Consider the following 17,615-nt stretch of genomic DNA (forward strand, 5'->3'; position numbering starts at 1 on the left):
ATTCTCTTTCAGTTTCTTTCATTCTCTTTCTACTGTAGTACAACGTATATATCCTAATATCCATTTGACAGCTAATTGTGTCATGTATGAATATGTATGGGACATGTAAATTTTGATTTGATTAAAATAATTTTCTTTTTCTTTTTTTAAACCAATTTAAGTGTCACCACCTCGGATCACTGGAGGCATTTCAATGGTAAGGACTTATGCATGACAGAATAAACAAAAAATATTACTGTCCTAAATAACTCCTGATACCTACAGTGGTTTTAAACATTCAAAATTGCCAGCAGACCTTTACAGGAAGCTCAAGTACCTGTCAATTTTTTTCTGCCAGTATTTGAAATTACAAGTTTACACTACAGCCTATACTACATGTCTACACTGTTTTTAATACTATTTCTAAAAGCAGTTAAGCTTATGTCTCATCACCCAGGAGCTGCAGTGCTTCAAGCATTTAAAGCAAAATATAAAATTTACATTTCATTCATTCTTTATAATTTTTTTTTAATGTTTCTCTGTTTGTGGGTTCAAGCCCTGCTGTGGTTGACTGTCTGTGAGGATTTTGTTGTGTTTTCCATGTCTGTGTGCGTTTCCTGTGGGTGCCCCATTTTCCTTCCACGGCCCACAAACACATGTTGGAATTTCTATTTGAATTCATCCAAGAACTTGTATTTATGTTTCGGCATAGCTGCTCGAGATGAGGGTAGGTACACGAGCTTTGCCTGACGTAAACAAGGACTACTGACGTGCAGACTGACCAATTAAATGTTTACAGAGAAGGTTATCGACCAATAACGGTAGCTCTACAGTCAGACCGTCCAATCAGAATATTTTAGGCTACTTCACCACGCCCCCTTCTCACTCAATCGAACCAATCGGAGTAGGGGAAGGCGGGACTAGTTAGTGAACGAAACTTCTCGAAGTTCTATGTAAGCTCTAGAAAAACAAAATCCTGGACGTTTGTGAAATTCCGGGTAAAAAATTTTTAAGTCTAAAAAAGAGGACATGTCCAGGTAAAAGAGGACGTCTGGTCACTCTAGAAGTATAGTCCTCCTGAGCACAATATTAGCCAGTGTAGGCATCCAAAATATTAGCTGGCAAAAAAAAGTTGTCATTTAAGTGCTGTCCTGAAAGTGTGTTAAACAGTACAGTGACATTGTGTTAGCAACAATTTGAAAAGAAGCAGTAGGTGGAACAACTGGGGAGAAATTTTGGTACCAAAAATATCTGCAAAACAAGCATTTTTGAAAGACAACATAATGTTCTTTCTTACACAGAAAGTCATCTACGAAATCGACCATGTAAGCCAGTCATGTATAAAGGGCATTCTGGAGACACCCTTCCACTCCATGCAAGTTCCACCAGACTCTCTCTTTTTTGGTCAGGCCATCATGGGAACCACTTCTGTGCCTGCTGGTCAACACCTGTGTCGGAAATGTCTCAGAGATAAAGGGTGAGAACTGTGCTTTCCAGGTTTGAATGTTTTTTTAAATTTGGTTCATGCTAGTGTTGATATAAAACCTGAACTTTATAACAAAGGTCCAGTTTCCAGTGAACGCTTGTCCAGTGAGTCTTTTCAGCAAATTACATGCTTACATTCTCTGAGTACACGTGCCTGCCCATAACTGCTATGATCCACAGACCAGACCAGGGATGGACTGCAATTAGATCAGTTTGCCTGACAATGACGTTACTGCCACTATGTCCACTGCCTTTAGTTAGTAGTAGCTAAAGTAGTTATGAGTGTAAAGGATTGAACCTCATAGCTAACAGTAAGGATCATTAAAAGTCAGAACTCAGCCCAGACTTTTACCTCAATATCTGTAAAGTTGTGTAGAAAAGACATTTAAAAATGAACAAATTCAGCAAAAATACTTGTTTTTCCTGCAGTTGATTCTAAACCATAAGGTCTGATATATTCTGAAACCGTGGCATTAATCAAAAGCAGCAATGTCAAGTGCCAATATGAGAGGAAGCACAAATCTTAAGGATTGGACATGTACTGGGAGGAAGTTTTAGCAGATGCACCAGACTTAATTCATTAAAAGCTGCCTAAAAAGCTTATAAATGTTTGAAATGAAAAAAGTGGAAGTCAGTTGGGTGTGATATGTAACATGCTCTATTGATTATATAATAACAATTAGTCATTATTGTAACTATTTTATTATTAATAATGAATCTTGATGAATGGGACAATAGAAATGCTCCAAAATGACTTTTTCCTTTGACTTCCTTTGATATTTAAAATGTTTTTCCTGCTCCTTTAAAGTTACTATTTTGGGAGACACATTTTTTTGATTGGACAGTAACGTTAGATTTAAAATTAATGTAAACTAATGTAACAAAGGGGCGGCACGGTGGTGCAGCAGATAGTGTCGCAGTCACACAGCTCCAGGGGAGTGTGGTGTGTTCTCCCTGTGTCCACGTGGGTTTCCTCCGGGTGCTCCGGTTTCCTTCCACAGTCCAAAAACACACGTTGGTAGGTGGATTGGCGACTCAAAAGTGTCCGTAGGTGTGAATCAATGTGTGTATGTGTCTGTGTTGCCCTGTAAAGAACTGGCGCCCCCTCCAGGGTGTATTCCTGCCTTGTGCCCAATAATTCCAGGTAGGCTCTGGACCCACCGTGACCCTGAACTGGATAAGCGCTTACAGATGATGGATGGATAATGTAGATGGATTTTTAGTTGCTTTTAGTTAATTTGGAACATTTCCATTAATCCAGTCAGCATTTAATTTTCAGACAATACTAGTGTTAATCACACTGCAAAAAAAAAGAAATTACAAAAATGTTGCATTAAAGAACAGTGACAAATTACATCACCCTTTTATAGTTCCTTATGATCCCTTACTGATTCTAATTCAGCTTCTTTAATGTGTCTTTTGTATAAATGGTACATTTCATTTCTGTTTAATATAAACTGTAATTTTAAACCATAGTTTCTTCAGTCAAGTTCTGATTGTGGTGGACCCCATGGATTTCATCCCTCCTGCCTTTTGTCAAAACACTCAGTCTGAAGAAGCTCACAACACCGACCTTGTTAGAGCCATTCGTTCAGTCTGACTGCTATCTTAATAAAACTTATCATTGCAAAGACTTCTTCGTGTTGTACACATAATCTGAAGATCTGGACATGTTAAAATGTGTCCTGTGTGAGAGCTCATAATTCAGTTGGTATGATAATAATAATTATAAATGACCTTAATGAGTCCTGATCCTTCTATCCGCGAGTAAAGCCGGAGAATAACTGGTAGGAAACACATAAACTGAACATCTGCACATGTGCCCCTACCCCACCGTTTCCAACACAGAGTGTATGCTTGACGGGAATAACGTCCCTAGCATTGAGTTCTAGTATCCAGATAAGATTCTTGGGATGAGTTGGAGTTAGAGAACTAGTCTTTCAGCATGAGTTTGTGACCTCACTAATGTCCTTTTGCTTGAATACACTCAAATGCTCACAGTAATGGTCACAACATTTATGGTAAATACTGTATAAAGGGCACAGGGTATTATTGCAGCATAGTTACCCTGGCCATAATTAGCAAATGGACAAATACATTCTAACAGTGCAACTTTAAACTGGAAATAAATAAATAAATAATGTATATATTGCTTTTGGGGGCAGCCTTGGACATAGGGTTAGCGGACCATGTTGGTACTGGAAGGTTGTTGTTTTCGATTCCCAGGACTGACAGGAACATCCACAGTATTGAGCAAAGCACTGAACCCCCAAACGCTCTGGGTATGGCTGCCCGCCGCTCTGGTGTGTGTTCACAGCCCCTAGTGCGCTAATGTGTGTGTGTTCACTGCCAAAGATGGGTTAAATGTGGAAGACGTTTCACTGTAGGTTGTACAAACACAAATAATTGCACATTATTATTATCTCACACTTATGTAACAACTTATATAGAAGGTCACTTTACAATATAAGGGCAGGGGGGAAAGCTCACGTACAGGGATTGAAAGCATTCAGAAAATACATAGCTTTTTAACTGAGCTTTAAAGCCAAAAAGAGACCTAGAAAAGTGAATAGATGTAGTGAAAGAGTTCCTGCTAATGGTATGAAGAAAAAGAAGTAATGTATTATATTGTTATGGTATCTGTTAAACCTACTGAGTCTGTGACAATAAATGTGTAAATGCAAATTCTGAAAAGATGTATATATTTTAACCTGATTTGCTTTTGAATTTGAGAAGTTCTGCTTTTATTTTTCCTTAAACAACTGGCATAGCAGCACTGGTCTTGTCTGTCACTGGGTGGCGCTGTAGAGAAGATATATTATCTCACTCCCGTTTGCTCTGGAGAAAACATTAAAAATATTTCTCAATCTGCTTTGCTTTTTATCACCTTTACAATAGGAGGAGGACACGGACTGTAATTTAGTTTTTTTCTAGTATCACAAATATAGGATGTGCCTCATGGACAGTGGTTTTTATGCGTGATTCTGAGGAGGTGGCAAGGTTTTTACTTCATGTTTGACAAGCATGCATATGGTGCAATTTATCTAGTTATGTTATGCTCAGAGTATGCAGTAGTGATCTAAACTGTTCATTTCTGAATACCAAAATAAGAGTTAAGTACTCAGTGCATAGTAGAACAGAAGTGGGTCTTTCACACGCCGGCTAAAGGAATTACTCAGTAGCGAGGAATGACCGAGGCATTCCATGTTAATGTCTTTTAATTTCAGTACTTAAATGGTTAAAAGACGTACCTAAGTGTCATATGACCTTCAGTTAAAGGCTAAGCACCACTTAATGGACCTCCATGAATATTTCACATTATTGTAGTTACTGACAGATATAAGTATGAATTAAAATGAAAATAGCAGCTTAATTTGCTTTAAAACTGACAATTTTATTAAATTGACGGAAAAACCCGAGCTCGCTACGGAAATTCTTGAACGCGACCGTGACGTCACTGGTGGACAACAGCTGAACAACGCCGCGGTAAAACACCGTTATGACTGACTGTTATGACAGTATCTAGCTAAATAACCAACATTATTCATGACAATAGCCTAGCAATAAGCTAAACTCAAATGTAGAGGTACCGTTATTCTAGTATAATCTGAGCCACCGAGTTTAGCGAGTCAAGCTAACGTTAACTAACACCAACTAAAACAGGCGAAGTGAGTGTCCTCACCCTGTTTACCTCCATGTTACAGAGGCTCTTGAACACCTTTCGTTGGTGTCCTTACATGTCCATATTGTTGGAAAAGCGCCAGTGAAATGAGCTACAGATAACGGAGTGAGCGGATGGTCCTTTCCAAAGTGCCCGTTTAAAGTGGACACATTTAGTCCATTTTCTGGATATTTTGGGATCTTTGGGCCATTTGTTCACAGATGTCCCACTGTACATTGAATGATTGCAGCCAAAAACAACACATCTTTTCGTCATTTTGCATTAAATTAAGTGCAACTTCTAGAGTGTTGTCCACCATCTACGTCACAGGAAAGACGCCTATTAGAGTTTCCCAACACCGTTGGGGGGGGACCAACGGTTTTTTAAACCTTATTCCTTGAATTAGTAAGAAATAACATGTTTTCTGTATTCTGACTATGAATAAATACAAGTTAGGAACTCAAATTCCACTGTATTTATTTGTTTGGCACTTTCATATAGCGGGGTGGCACAGTGGCGCAGCAGGTAGTGTCGCAGTCACACAGCTCCAGGTTGGAGACCTGGAGGTTGTGGGTTTGATTCCCGCTCCGGGTGACTGTCTGTGAGGAGTGTGGTGTGTTCTCCCTGTGTCTGCGTGGGTTTCCTCCGGGTACTCCGGTTTCCTCCCACAGTCCAAAAAACACACGTTGGTAGGTTGGCGACTCAAAAGTGTGTGTGTGTGTTGCCCTGTGAAGGACTGGCGCCCCCCCCCCGGATGTATTCCCCCCTTGCACCCAATGATTCCAGGTAGGCTCTGGACCTGCCACAACCCTGAACTGGATAAGCGGTTACAGATAATGAATGAATGAACTTTCATATAGCTGGTGCTTAGCCTTTAAGTATCACCATTTTGTCTGGGCTTTACTGGATTTTTTTTAATCTGTATCAGCTCAAACTGAATAAACATACCTTTTTATCAACAAGAGTGATAGCCTGAAACAGAAAATATACCCACACACATCACACACATTTGGCAACACCAGCCAAAATGAAAACATGAACCGACTGAAATGCAAACTCTTCCCATGTATGGCACTTACATTTCTGCAGTCTTTGGACCACTGTCCTATATTTAAAGTGCTTTCCTTTGAACAAACATGACACTACATTTTAAATAGAAGCGACTGAGCCAAGTCAAGTGAATGCATGTGGGTTGCTGTGTAAATGTCAGTGAGAGAGTGAGTGAATGTGTGAGTGCATGAGGGAGATAGGGTGAATGTCTTAAGTGAGTAAGTTATAACCCAGTTCCATGAGGTGCTTTGCATCTACAAACAAGAGTTTTGATGAACAGGTGTAAAAGCTCAGCTCTGTTCTTTCATATAAGAGTGCAGGGGGAGTGTTAAATAACTCCCAGTTTCTCCGAAAAACATTAAGCTTCTCGTGCTCTTCAGCATCTGCTCCTGTTTGGCGTTGATCGCCTGGGCTCAGCCACATCCATGTGGTAAATATTCATTAAAAAATATTGACTATGTATGTTTTACCAGAGCTGATTGTATAAATATGTCTACAGTTAGTTGAAATGACAGTGCTATTATGTTTCAGCAAGTCTGGGGTTTTGAGTTTTCTCTTATGTCATTTGTTATACACAAAGAATGCTGACTGTTACTGAATTAATATCATATTGTCACTCTCCAGTTCTTCTTCACATCATGTTTAAATTGTAGTGGACGAGCAGAAATGGTCCAAAATGTTGTGTAGATATTCTTTAAATGTTTTGAATGATTTTCCTCTACTGTTAAGTTACTGTTACCAGATATTTAAGGTGTTTTAGACAACAGTGATACTGTAGTGTAACTGTATCTTACAGTGATTTTATTTCTCCTCTGGTATTTTAATTTAACCGTGGAGATAAGCTGAAACATTTGATATTAACCATCGACAGGGTTAAATATAGGGTGATGCTTGAAAGTTTGTAAACCTTTTAGAATTTGTTTTTATTATTTCTGCATGAAAATGACCTAAAACATCATCCGACTTTCACACAAGTCATAGAGAACCCACTTTCAGAAATGAGACAAGAAATTTTCTACAAGGTCATTTTCATTAAGGACAAGGATCCAATGTATAACTTATATGTGACTGAAAAAAACTAGGGCGGCACGGTGGTGCAGCAGGTGGTGTCACACAGCTCCAGGGACCTGAAGGTTGTGGGTTCGATTCCCGCTCCGGGTGACTGTCTGTGAGGAGTGTGGTGTGTTCTCCTTGTGTCTGCGTGGGTTTCCTCCGGGTGCTCTGGTTTCCTACCACAGCCCAAAAACACATGTTGGTAGGTGGATTGGTGACGTGAATGTGTGTCTATGTTGCCCTGTGAAGGACCCTGGAGGGGGTGCCATCATTTGGCCTTGTGCCAAATGATTCCAGATATGCTATGGACCCACTGCGACCCTGAATTGGATAAGTGCTTACAGATAATAGATGAATGAAAAAAAACTATGTGAAACACTAGGATTAGCCGTTAGTTTGAAGGTGCATTTACAGTCAAGTGTTATTTAATCAATAAGACACACATTAGAAACTGTTCTGTGTGGAGGGAATGGGCTGAAAATACTGGTAAATTGTTGAAAATGTTGGTAAATACACTCTCTGAAAATCTGTCACTGCGGTGGTACTTTTTTGCACTTTTAGTTAAGGAATATAACTGTACTCTATATTAATTTTTAAAGTTGTATTTATTTGGAACACACCTTTTCATCTCCAGGATATTAGTATGTTGTTTTTGCAGAGTTGTTTTGTAATAAAAACCTACAAATATTAACCTCACCTTCTGGAGAAGAGAATAATGTACCTTTAGGGAACACAAGTGGACTTTAACATCAGTGTCGTACCTGTATTACATTTACATTGTTTGTACCTTTTGTGACAATAACATACCTGTACAGTACTTTTTTCTGACCGTGTAGAATCAGGTTCTATGTATCTGTATGAAGAACTTGTGAAATGGGAAATATTATAGGTCATATTTATTTAGAAATAATGACAATTTTGGATGGTTAAAAAACTTTATCCTCTCGTATTTATTGTGTATGTATGTTTTAACCTGTTTTACCAAACCCAATATAACACTGACCTAAACAATACCATGCATTTTAACAGTGCCTTTCAGTAAATTGCAAGATTTCAGAGATGAGAAAGCCTAGATTCAAGAACAGCTGCTGGACATTTTTTTATATCTATACTAATGAGAGAATGAAATAAAACTGAGTAATCATGAATACATGTCATTATATCTTAGGTTTTGTCACGCTAATGAGGCCAAGTCGTTTTAATTTTTTCGCCCCTGCCCTTTAGTCTGAGTTTGCCACCGATTTTGGAGATGCATGTGCTTATTTGTGGTGGTGGTGGGTGTAGGAGCTTAAACCCATGTTCATAACCATAAATCCATATAAAAGTTCTGAATCAACTGCTGTTGATACACTTGTATTTTCGGACAATGCCTGTGTGCCACTGAGTGGGACACTCTCCTCTCCAGAGACAGGAACAATTATTATAAGGTATGCACTGCTCTGTAATATAATGTGATAAACCACCTCAAACCACTCTCTTTGAGACTACTACTAGAATCATACCACAGCAGGAATTCAAACAATTACTAACTTTTTTAAACTGGGTTTGTTTGGACAATTCCTATAACATATTGCTCAGCGTCCATGACCTAATATACTTTGTCCCTCTCTATTTCTGTCAAGCAGAAGAGCTGAAAAATGTGAAGGATTTACCCGGTACTAACTTCTTCAATCTCATTTCCTCAGGAAAGAAAGAGTTCTGACGAAAGTCAAAACACAGACAAAAGTTCCTCATTTTTAAATCAAATGAGTCCAAATACGGAACCGGAGCTTAAAAAATGGCCTGTTTTTAACACCTTGCCTTTGTGATGTCACAATCTCCAATGCATTAATTTAACACAGTTATGAACACTTCAGTCCAAACCTTTTTGCAGCTGGCACCACTAAGCCAAATCAGAAGAGTCTTTATTTGTAGTTCAGTGTCAAAGAGGCACTAACAAATTGTTGCCCTTCTAGGGCAATTGTTTAAAATTTGGGCACACAACCACACATCAGCATGCCTCACTGGGGAATGAACAAAATACAAGTAACAGGAAGGACCCGAGTGATCAGTACGCTACGTACAACTCCAGCAAAATAACTGTATCATTGCTGCAATTTTAATTATGAATAAATCACAAAATCCAAACTTATCACCATATTTTGATAACAGACAAAACAATCTTTATCTATTACGCAACAATTTATCACCTTGATCAGCTGAAACAAATGACTTTTGCCCAAGTGAAAAAAAGCATCCATGGATTCTTTTCTACCTTTATTTTGTCTTTTTCACTTTTCCAAGTAAAATGACCATTTCTTTCAACATTTGTTCAGCTTCAATTCCTGCTTGAGGGGAAGGGTCTTTTAATTTCACAATCTCACTTTGTTCCCACAACAAAAAAACCTGGGAACTAAGTTTTTGGAGACTTTACAAAGAGGTTGAGCAGATTAAACAATCCCAATGAGAGAAAGCCATTTAAAAAGAAGAGACATTTGAAATCAGATTTTAGCTGAAGCATAAAGTAATCCACGCATGAGCTGACAGCTTTTTTCATATTCAAATGATTCATAAAGACATCATTCAACCCTAAAAATATCAATAGGAAAGTTGATTTTCAATAAATCAAACACATCTAAAAAAAAAAGCATGTACAGATAAGTACAAAGCATTGACTGCTGATTTACCGTGTGCTGGCAAAGCCCACGCTATCTTCAAGACAAGGGCCCATCTGGGTACAGCTTTTAAAGTACTAGACATGGGAAATCCAAAATCATGCAATCTGATACAGTATATTTAATAAAAAAAAAGGTTGAACTAAACAAAAAATAAATTAATTGCAGAACCCCCCCTCCCAAGCACTACACAGTATGTACATTAGTGCTTCTGTAAATTGAGTGGATTTTAAAATCCTGAAAACACACATGTAAACTGAGTCTTCCCATATTATGAGGTTTAAAAAAAAAAAAAAAAAGAGGCACATTGAGAGCAAGAGAGTCTATTATTACAAACTGATTTTATACAGTCAATAACCATCCATAAACAAAACTGCAGAAAAATGGCCTTAAAAAACAAAAACAAAAACAGTGCACTTAAACGTGGCAGAATTTGAATTGGCCATCACCCAGCTACATATGAGTGTGTGCATGAACAAAATCAGTGCTGAAAAACAAGAAGAGAAAAAAAAAAAAAGTAATCCAACATGGCTTTCTAGAAAATGAATATATTTGTTATGTCTCAAATTCTATCCACAGGCAAAACTGCAGAGTTGACAGAATAACAAATCATAGTTTTATTCAGCCAGTCTGCAAAATTAATCTAAAAAAACAAAGTAGTTAGGGTGTATGTTTGTGTGGACCAGTCTCTAAGAGTGTTGTAGGATGGAGAGAGCTCTGGTCCCCAGTAGACAAAGCTCAATACAGAATTCAGCATTCAGCCAAAGCTGCAGTGTTTCACCCTCTTCTCTTTCGTTCTATTCTTTCACTCATCTGATCCAGCTGAACGCTTCTGCGTCCTCTTACGGGGCGATCTTCTGGGGGAAGCCTTATCTGGAAGGAGAAAGCAATCAGATGTATCATGATTATATATGGGTTTATGTCAGTTATACAGTTCTCTCCTTTGATGACACTAGAATTTCTATTCCTTCACATTGAAAGCTACTACATTATCTCTATGGTCAAATTTAAATGAATATTTTACTGTTGCCTATTAATCATTCTTGGAATGTACAGGGGTTGGACAATGAAACTGAAACACCTGTCGTTGTAGTGTGGGAGGTTTCAAGGCTAAATTGGAGCAGCCTGGTGGACAATCTTCATTAACTGCACATTGCACCAGTAAGACCATGTGCATCCAATGGTTCAAACATTGTGTCCTGAAGGCGGTGCCGTGTATCAGGACAACAATGCACCAATACACACAGCGAGACTGGTGAAAGATTAGTTTGATGAACATGAAAGTGAAGTTGAACATCTCCCATGGCCTGCACAGTCACCAGATCTAAATATTATTGAGCCACTTTGGGGTGTTTTGGAGGAGAGAGTCAGGAAACGTTTTCCTCCACCAGCATCACGTAGAGACCTGGCCACTATCCTGCAAGAAGAATGGCTTCAAATCCCTCTGACCACTGTGCAGGACTTGTGTATGTCATTCCCAAGACGAACTGACGCTGTATTGGCCGCAAAAGGAGGCCCTACACCATACTAATAAATTACTGTGGTCTAAAACCAGGTGTTTCACTTTCATTGTCCAACCCACGTAGATGTCCAAAAGATGTCTACATAGACGTAAAAGGTAGGTTGTAAAATGCCAGGACCCAAATTTTAATTATAAAATAAACATATATGAATCCCTTTAGGTTAAAAAAAATGTTTACACGTCAAATCATGATCTCTTTATCCCCTTAAAGCTGGCTGAAATTTGTGTTCCAATCTACAGTACATACTCTACTACTGCATGATGCTGACAGGTGAAAAGAAATCTCACCTCGACGACTCTGCACTGAAGACGCAACAGGAGAGAAAAAAGGGGAAGAGCGTGAGTGATACAGAGAGCAAGCAAAAGCATCAACATACTAGCAACACCAGCAAAGACCATGCAAGAGAAAAGAATGGGAAACAGTGTTTCTGAAAAGCAGCACTGCACATTCTCCAAACAGATTACACTGGCCCTTATTCACCAAGGTAACACAAGAGTGAGCTCAGAGTCATGAAGCAGAGAGATTTGAAAGCAGTTGACAAATCACAACCTCAAGCATCACAAACCAGGCCTCATTTACATATCATTTAGAATGACTAAAAGTACTGTTATTAAAAATGATACTGAACATTTCGATTATGTAACTGCTGCTTAAACTCCAACCCCACTTCCCTCATCTTAAACTGATATGCTCAAATTTACAGGCACTTGAAATTAATAGTATTTTGGACAGTGTGAAGTTTCACCTCACACGACTTTGTTAAATAAAGACCACAGTGTGAGACACAAAAGCCAAAGGAAGATTTTTTCTTTTCTTTTCCACAAAAAAAAAAAAAAAAAGAATGTTCAATCTCACATTACACAGGAGACTGAAATATATTGAAAAAGTGAAATTTATTGCCCCAGGCCACGTGAGTCTGATCTTACTGAGCCATAATAGATATATTATCATCACTCCAAAGTTTTCTGAAAGTATTGAGCCACTGTATAAAGACTCACTGATCTGATTGAGTGTCTCTTGAGGAATCCAACTCATGTCCACGTCATTATGATTGGAGGTACCCATCTCCACCTTGGCCACAGGTCGTCTCCTCTGCAGAGAAGAAAATATGAAAAGGGACAGACATTAAACCTTTATGATTTAACCTTTAATCACATCTGATTGCTTTCATTCTGTTCCTTTCTCAAACAACTGTATGGAAAAAGAGTATGTTGTTACTGAACTGGTGTCTGACTTTTAGCTTCTCGTCAGGCTTGTGACAAGCTGCATCATGTGTGGCAAAATATCAAATATTGACTAATCTTTAGGAGTAAAACAAGTCAAATTTTGAACAACAAAACATGCTGCTATTTTGGATTTGGCCCATTTTCTGCTCAGTTGTCTAGAGCCATCATCCAATGAGAAATTGAAAGTACAGAAATTACACTGGTGTGTGTGTGTGTATAAAGCATTTTCCAGTGGCTTTACACATGCCTCAGCAAGTCTGATTTCAGAATTGGAATGACTCAATATTTTGACTGAGTTGCTTTCTTGATCTAAATCTTATTGGTTAATGACCAAAATAATAACTTATTAACAATTTGCCAAACTTCAATTCCACTGAAGTAAAAATACTGGAAAATGCTCTGTGAATGTTACCCATTATAAAAATTAAACTCTTATTCTTCTATAGAGTGTATTTCTAAAATCTATCATCGGACTCTTTTACCTTCCTGGATTCCAGGAGTTGATGCAAGCCAACAACAACCAGTAGTCCAAGCCCAGAAAGGAACACATACATGAAAATCCTGTAAAAACAAGACAATCAAAATGTTGAAAATGCTTTAGTGAGGGTGTTAACAGTACAAGAAATGTGATGGCCATGTTAAGAGCTGAAGTAGGAATCTACACATTAATTGCATCTACAAAAAGAATTGTCAGTTTTGCTTACGTTTCTCCATCAAGTCCATCTTCTTTCTCAGTGATAGTTACAGTCTGGTTAAATACAGCATCCTGGAAAATGTTTCCCTGATATACAGATGAAAGAAAAATATGAATGCATTTTGAAAGTTAGGCAATTAAAAATATTTTGCTTTTAACTTTAAAATTGTATAATGATAATGTGCAATTATTTGTCAATATAAAACGTACAACGAAATGTCGTCCAAATTTAACCCATCTGTGGCAGTGAAAACACACACACACACATGCATTAGGGGCTATGCCCGGGGAGTGTTTGGGGCTTCAGCCATGGATGTTTCTGCCGGTCCTGGCCAACCTTCCAGTACCAAGCCTGGTTCTTTAACCCTTAGGCCAAGGCTGCCCCTTGTCATTGGTCATGTTTCTTTCTGCCATACCAAACAAACAGCCCAGGCTAATGACTGTGCCCACCTTCTCTGACAGTTTCATCATAAAGAGTTTTTACATTATCCATACTTTACATATTTCAAATAAATCAGAGATATGTGCTACATTCTGTTTTATCAGGAGACCCATCTTGACTGGTACCTCTTCAAGTCCAAGTGGAGATAGTAAACGTTCAGTGTCACACACATCCTACAAATACACACTCACATTGGTGTCTTTGTAGTTGAGGTTGATGACCAGGCCAAAGGGACGACCACCCATAGGCTCAGCAGGGATGAAAGAATATTCAAATGTGGCCTGGCGCTGAGGAGGGACCACTGTGCCCAACTGGAGAGCTGTGAAGTTCTGTATATAAAACTGGAAGTCCTGAGGGTAGCGGAAAGAAGCATCCAGAGACTCCACTACAAAAGTTTCATTGCCTTTGTTGGTAAAACCCAGAAGAAACTTCACAATGTTGTTGGCTGGAAAGTCTAGGAATGAGATTCAGAGGAAAAAAAGAGGGGGAGAAAATATAAATATACTGAGCATGCAACATAACTAGTTTTTTTGGATTTCAACAAGAACAGACAAATAAGCATCATGTTCAGTTTATCAAATCTGTAGCAGTGTTTACCAACCTAGATTTAAAAGTAAGTAAAATACAAGACAAGAAAAAAATGTGGTAAATATATTCTACAATGCAAAATATTGTGTTCAAACTGATTCTTAAAAGTTTCGTTTAAAAACAATACACCATTATGAGAAAGCAGCTCACCCTCTCCTTTGACAAAAAGAATAGTTGTATCTGCATTTGGGGATGGTTTCACTTCGCCCGTCAAAGTTTCTTCTTCTTCTTCATCTTTTTCTTCAGTCTGAAAGTATAAGGATTTATTTTTTTTTTGCTTACTATTAAGAAAAAATTAAAAACAATGAAAGCTACTAAGAAAAGCCCTTACTAATTCTGTATGGTCATCATCTTCCACCTCTGCTTCATCATCCTCATCCTCAGCAATTACATCATCAGGGGAATCTTCATCAGCTGCCTCTTCCTCTTCTGTAACATCTTGTGCAGCCACTACTGGACCTGAAATATGGGAAGAATAAGATTAATTTGTTTGCAGTAAATGCATATTACCCTTAGACCTCAGGAAAATGAACAGAATGAGATTTCTGTTACAGATGTATTTGAACGCAAAGCATTTTGCTGCTCCTGATGCCTCTGCATTTATCAAAACACAGTTCCCTTGGGTCCTAGTGATACATTTTTGACTTGCTTTGGTCAAAACTCCAGAGCGCTTTTCTTACCCTGTCTGAACATCTGGCACCTGCACCTTTTGAGATTGAGCCTCTGTTTACTCCAAACATGACGAGCATAAACGTATGTTTAGTCATTTTGGCTTGGTTCTCCATTCTTGATTTCACTAGTACATTTACTTCTCCACGCTCTACATGTTTGTTTTGCTCAATTCAAACTTTTCTTGAATGCTCTCAAAACGCAAGTCCAGCGCTGTGATTGGAGAGAGACAGACGAGGTGTTGTGACAAATCTGAAGGACCTGCTATCCAAGTAAAACACAGCACAGTTTCATTCATACTCATTTTAACTCAATGTTTTCAGGCAGGTCACAAAAAAGTGAGTGTTGTACTGCTTCAGTTTGTGGGTTTTTAGGAGATCAAAATACACAAAACAGTGCAACTACATTCTGCTGCCAGTTGCTGCAACTAGGGTTTAATGTATTTTTACAACTGCAATTTTAAAAGGTAAAAATCTCAAAATATTTCTTACACCTTACATTGCGTTGTTTATTTAATACAAGGTCATTTGTATTCACCCACAAGTGCTAACAGTTTAACATTTAATCATAACTTCGGTCGTTACTGGTGTCTGAATTTTGAGCATGCACCAGGGTCTGATGTTACACATGCTAATAGGCTAAAGCTAACAGTCTCTCAGTAAGGACACGTCAGTCCACACAGAGCCCACACTAAAATGAGTTTAACTAATCCCAGACATTCATTGAGCAACAGCACACGCCACTGGGGAGTCTTACACGTCTACCTGACGATTTATACCGCTATGAAATAAGTGAATGTGGAGGAAGCAAGTGAAATGTGCGCGTACTCCTCGGGGAAACGCGGCGTGCTCGGACCGTGGCCCTGAGGAGCTGCGGAAAGAGCCAAGTTCAGCTTCGCTTAAGAGAAACTCAATCCTAAAAAGAGGTCATTTAAACCCAGTAGTATACAGTGCAGTGGATAATAGTCACATTAGTAAACAGAGGCGGCTGGTTAATGGAGACTCGCCAGGGTTTGGACCGATATCACACTGAAGTTCAAGTGAATCTAAAGCTACCGTTGTTTCAGCTGTAGCTAAACGAACAAACACCGCCAGAAAACACATCAAAGTCACAAAAGGACACCTTCAAATGAACTCACCCTTCAGCAGAACCGCCGCCGGGAACGCTAGTAATAACAGCAGCAGAAACTTCGGGAGAAATTGAAGCATTTTACGTGTAACTGTAGATGTGTTCACAGAGAGAAACACAGAGCCGTAGCGCCCTTCAACACAATGCGCATGCGCGCTCAGCGCCAGACCACGGCGCTCAAATTGCGCATGCGCACTCACCACTGTGCGTTTTTACCGGGGTGGCGCGGCTGTGGGGTAGTGATGTTCGATACCACCGATTTCCTTTCCTATCCGATACTGAGTCAAATTCAGGCTACACCGATACTTTGTGCAAATACATCTAATGTGTCTGGTAAATCTAAAAACGTAGTGTATTTCAAATTATAGCTTCATAAAGAGTACAAGACAGAGTAATATATATAAAGCCTAGCTATAATTTAATGACACCTAATCTACGTAATTCACTTTAAATGATCAATTCTTTAGTAAACCATACCTGAATAAATCTAGGCTTTTTTTTTGCCTATGTGAGATTATCTCAGTGATACACATTATTACTCCAAGCTGGACTCATGCAGCTATTTGTAGAAGCATGTATTTATTTTGTTACTTATTACATAACCACCTTTATTAATTTTAACAACTCTAACAGCAACAGTGGGCGGCACGGTGGCGCAGCACGTAGTGTCGCAGTCACACAGCTCCAGGGACCTGGAGGTTGTGGATTCGATTCCCGCTCCGGGTGACTGTCTGTGAGGAGTTGGTGTGTTCTCCCCATGTCTGTGTGGGTTTCCTCCAGGTGCTCCGGTTTCCTCCCACAGTCCAAAAACACACGTTGGTAGGTGGATTGGTGACTCAAAGGTGTCCGTAGGTGTAGTGTGTGTGTGTGTCTGTGTTGCCCTGTGAAGGACTGGCGCCCCCTCCAGGGTGTATTCCCGCCTTGCGCCCAATGATTCCAGGTAGGCTCTGGACCCACCGTGACCCTGAATTGGATAAGGGGTTACAGATAATGAATGAATGAATGAATGAATAACAGCAACAGTGCTTAGCGCCGCTTAAAGCTCCACATTTTCTCCCTCTGTACCTGGACAGTGCCTGCCTGCAGCACTGAAGGACTCCGAGATTGAAGAAAGACAGAGATGAAATACTTCCACACGACTCTTACGCTCTGCCATTGTATCTGCCGCAGACTGAGTGACTGAATGACTGACCAACATATCGCTGCGCTTAGGCATTGCGCAACTTACCCAGGCAGAAGAAAAAGTATTCCCACCAACCACATAACATTTAGACAAGGTCTTAATAGTTTAGTCTCCACTGTGTTCCTGTTAACGATCCACATTACCTCAAATAACTGAAGTATCAGAAGTATCGATATTTAGATTTGAGAATAGATTTTAGAGCATAAAGTTCTGGTATCAGAGATATTGATATTTCAGTATCAGTCCACACATCACTACAGTGGGGTTGATTTTTTTGTTC

General features: G+C 39.1%; 1 protein-coding gene across 2 annotated transcripts; it reads right to left on the reverse strand.

Moving 5' to 3' along the window:
- Window positions 1-9,182: 9,182 nt before the first annotated feature.
- On the reverse strand, window positions 9,183-16,314 carry ssr1 (signal sequence receptor, alpha). Of its 2 annotated transcripts, XM_066683007.1 has the most exons (9): window positions 16,163-16,314; window positions 14,687-14,814; window positions 14,506-14,602; window positions 13,959-14,221; window positions 13,336-13,412; window positions 13,114-13,192; window positions 12,404-12,497; window positions 11,693-11,707; window positions 9,183-10,755 (listed from the first exon to the last, which is right to left on the reverse strand). In XM_066683007.1, the coding sequence occupies exons 1-9, from the start codon at window positions 16,230-16,232 to the stop codon at window positions 10,688-10,690; spliced, it is 891 nt and encodes a 296-aa protein (XP_066539104.1). In that variant the 5' UTR covers window positions 16,233-16,314; the 3' UTR covers window positions 9,183-10,687. The 2 variants fall into 2 exon arrangements, with proteins under 2 accessions (XP_066539104.1, XP_066539105.1); XM_066683008.1 differs by lacking the exon at window positions 11,693-11,707.
- Between the last annotated feature and the right edge of the window lie 1,301 nt (window positions 16,315-17,615).

The sequence above is a fragment of the Hoplias malabaricus genome, chromosome 10 (assembly GCF_029633855.1).
Source record: "Hoplias malabaricus isolate fHopMal1 chromosome 10, fHopMal1.hap1, whole genome shotgun sequence".
Classification (NCBI taxonomy): Eukaryota; Metazoa; Chordata; class Actinopteri; order Characiformes; family Erythrinidae; genus Hoplias; species Hoplias malabaricus.

Excerpts from the sequence above, each read along its gene's own strand:
- ssr1 (XM_066683007.1), bottom strand. The coding sequence starts at position 16,232 with ATGCTTCAATTTCTCCCGAAGTTTCTGCTGCTGTTATTACTAGCGTTC. Across the intron at positions 14,603-14,686 it reads ATGATGACCATACAGAATTA|ACTGAAGAAAAAGATGAAGA; the intron begins GTAAGGGCTTTT and ends TTATACTTTCAG. Across the intron at positions 14,222-14,505 it reads TCTTTTTGTCAAAGGAGAGG|ACTTTCCAGCCAACAACATT; the intron begins GTGAGCTGCTTT and ends TCTCATTCCTAG.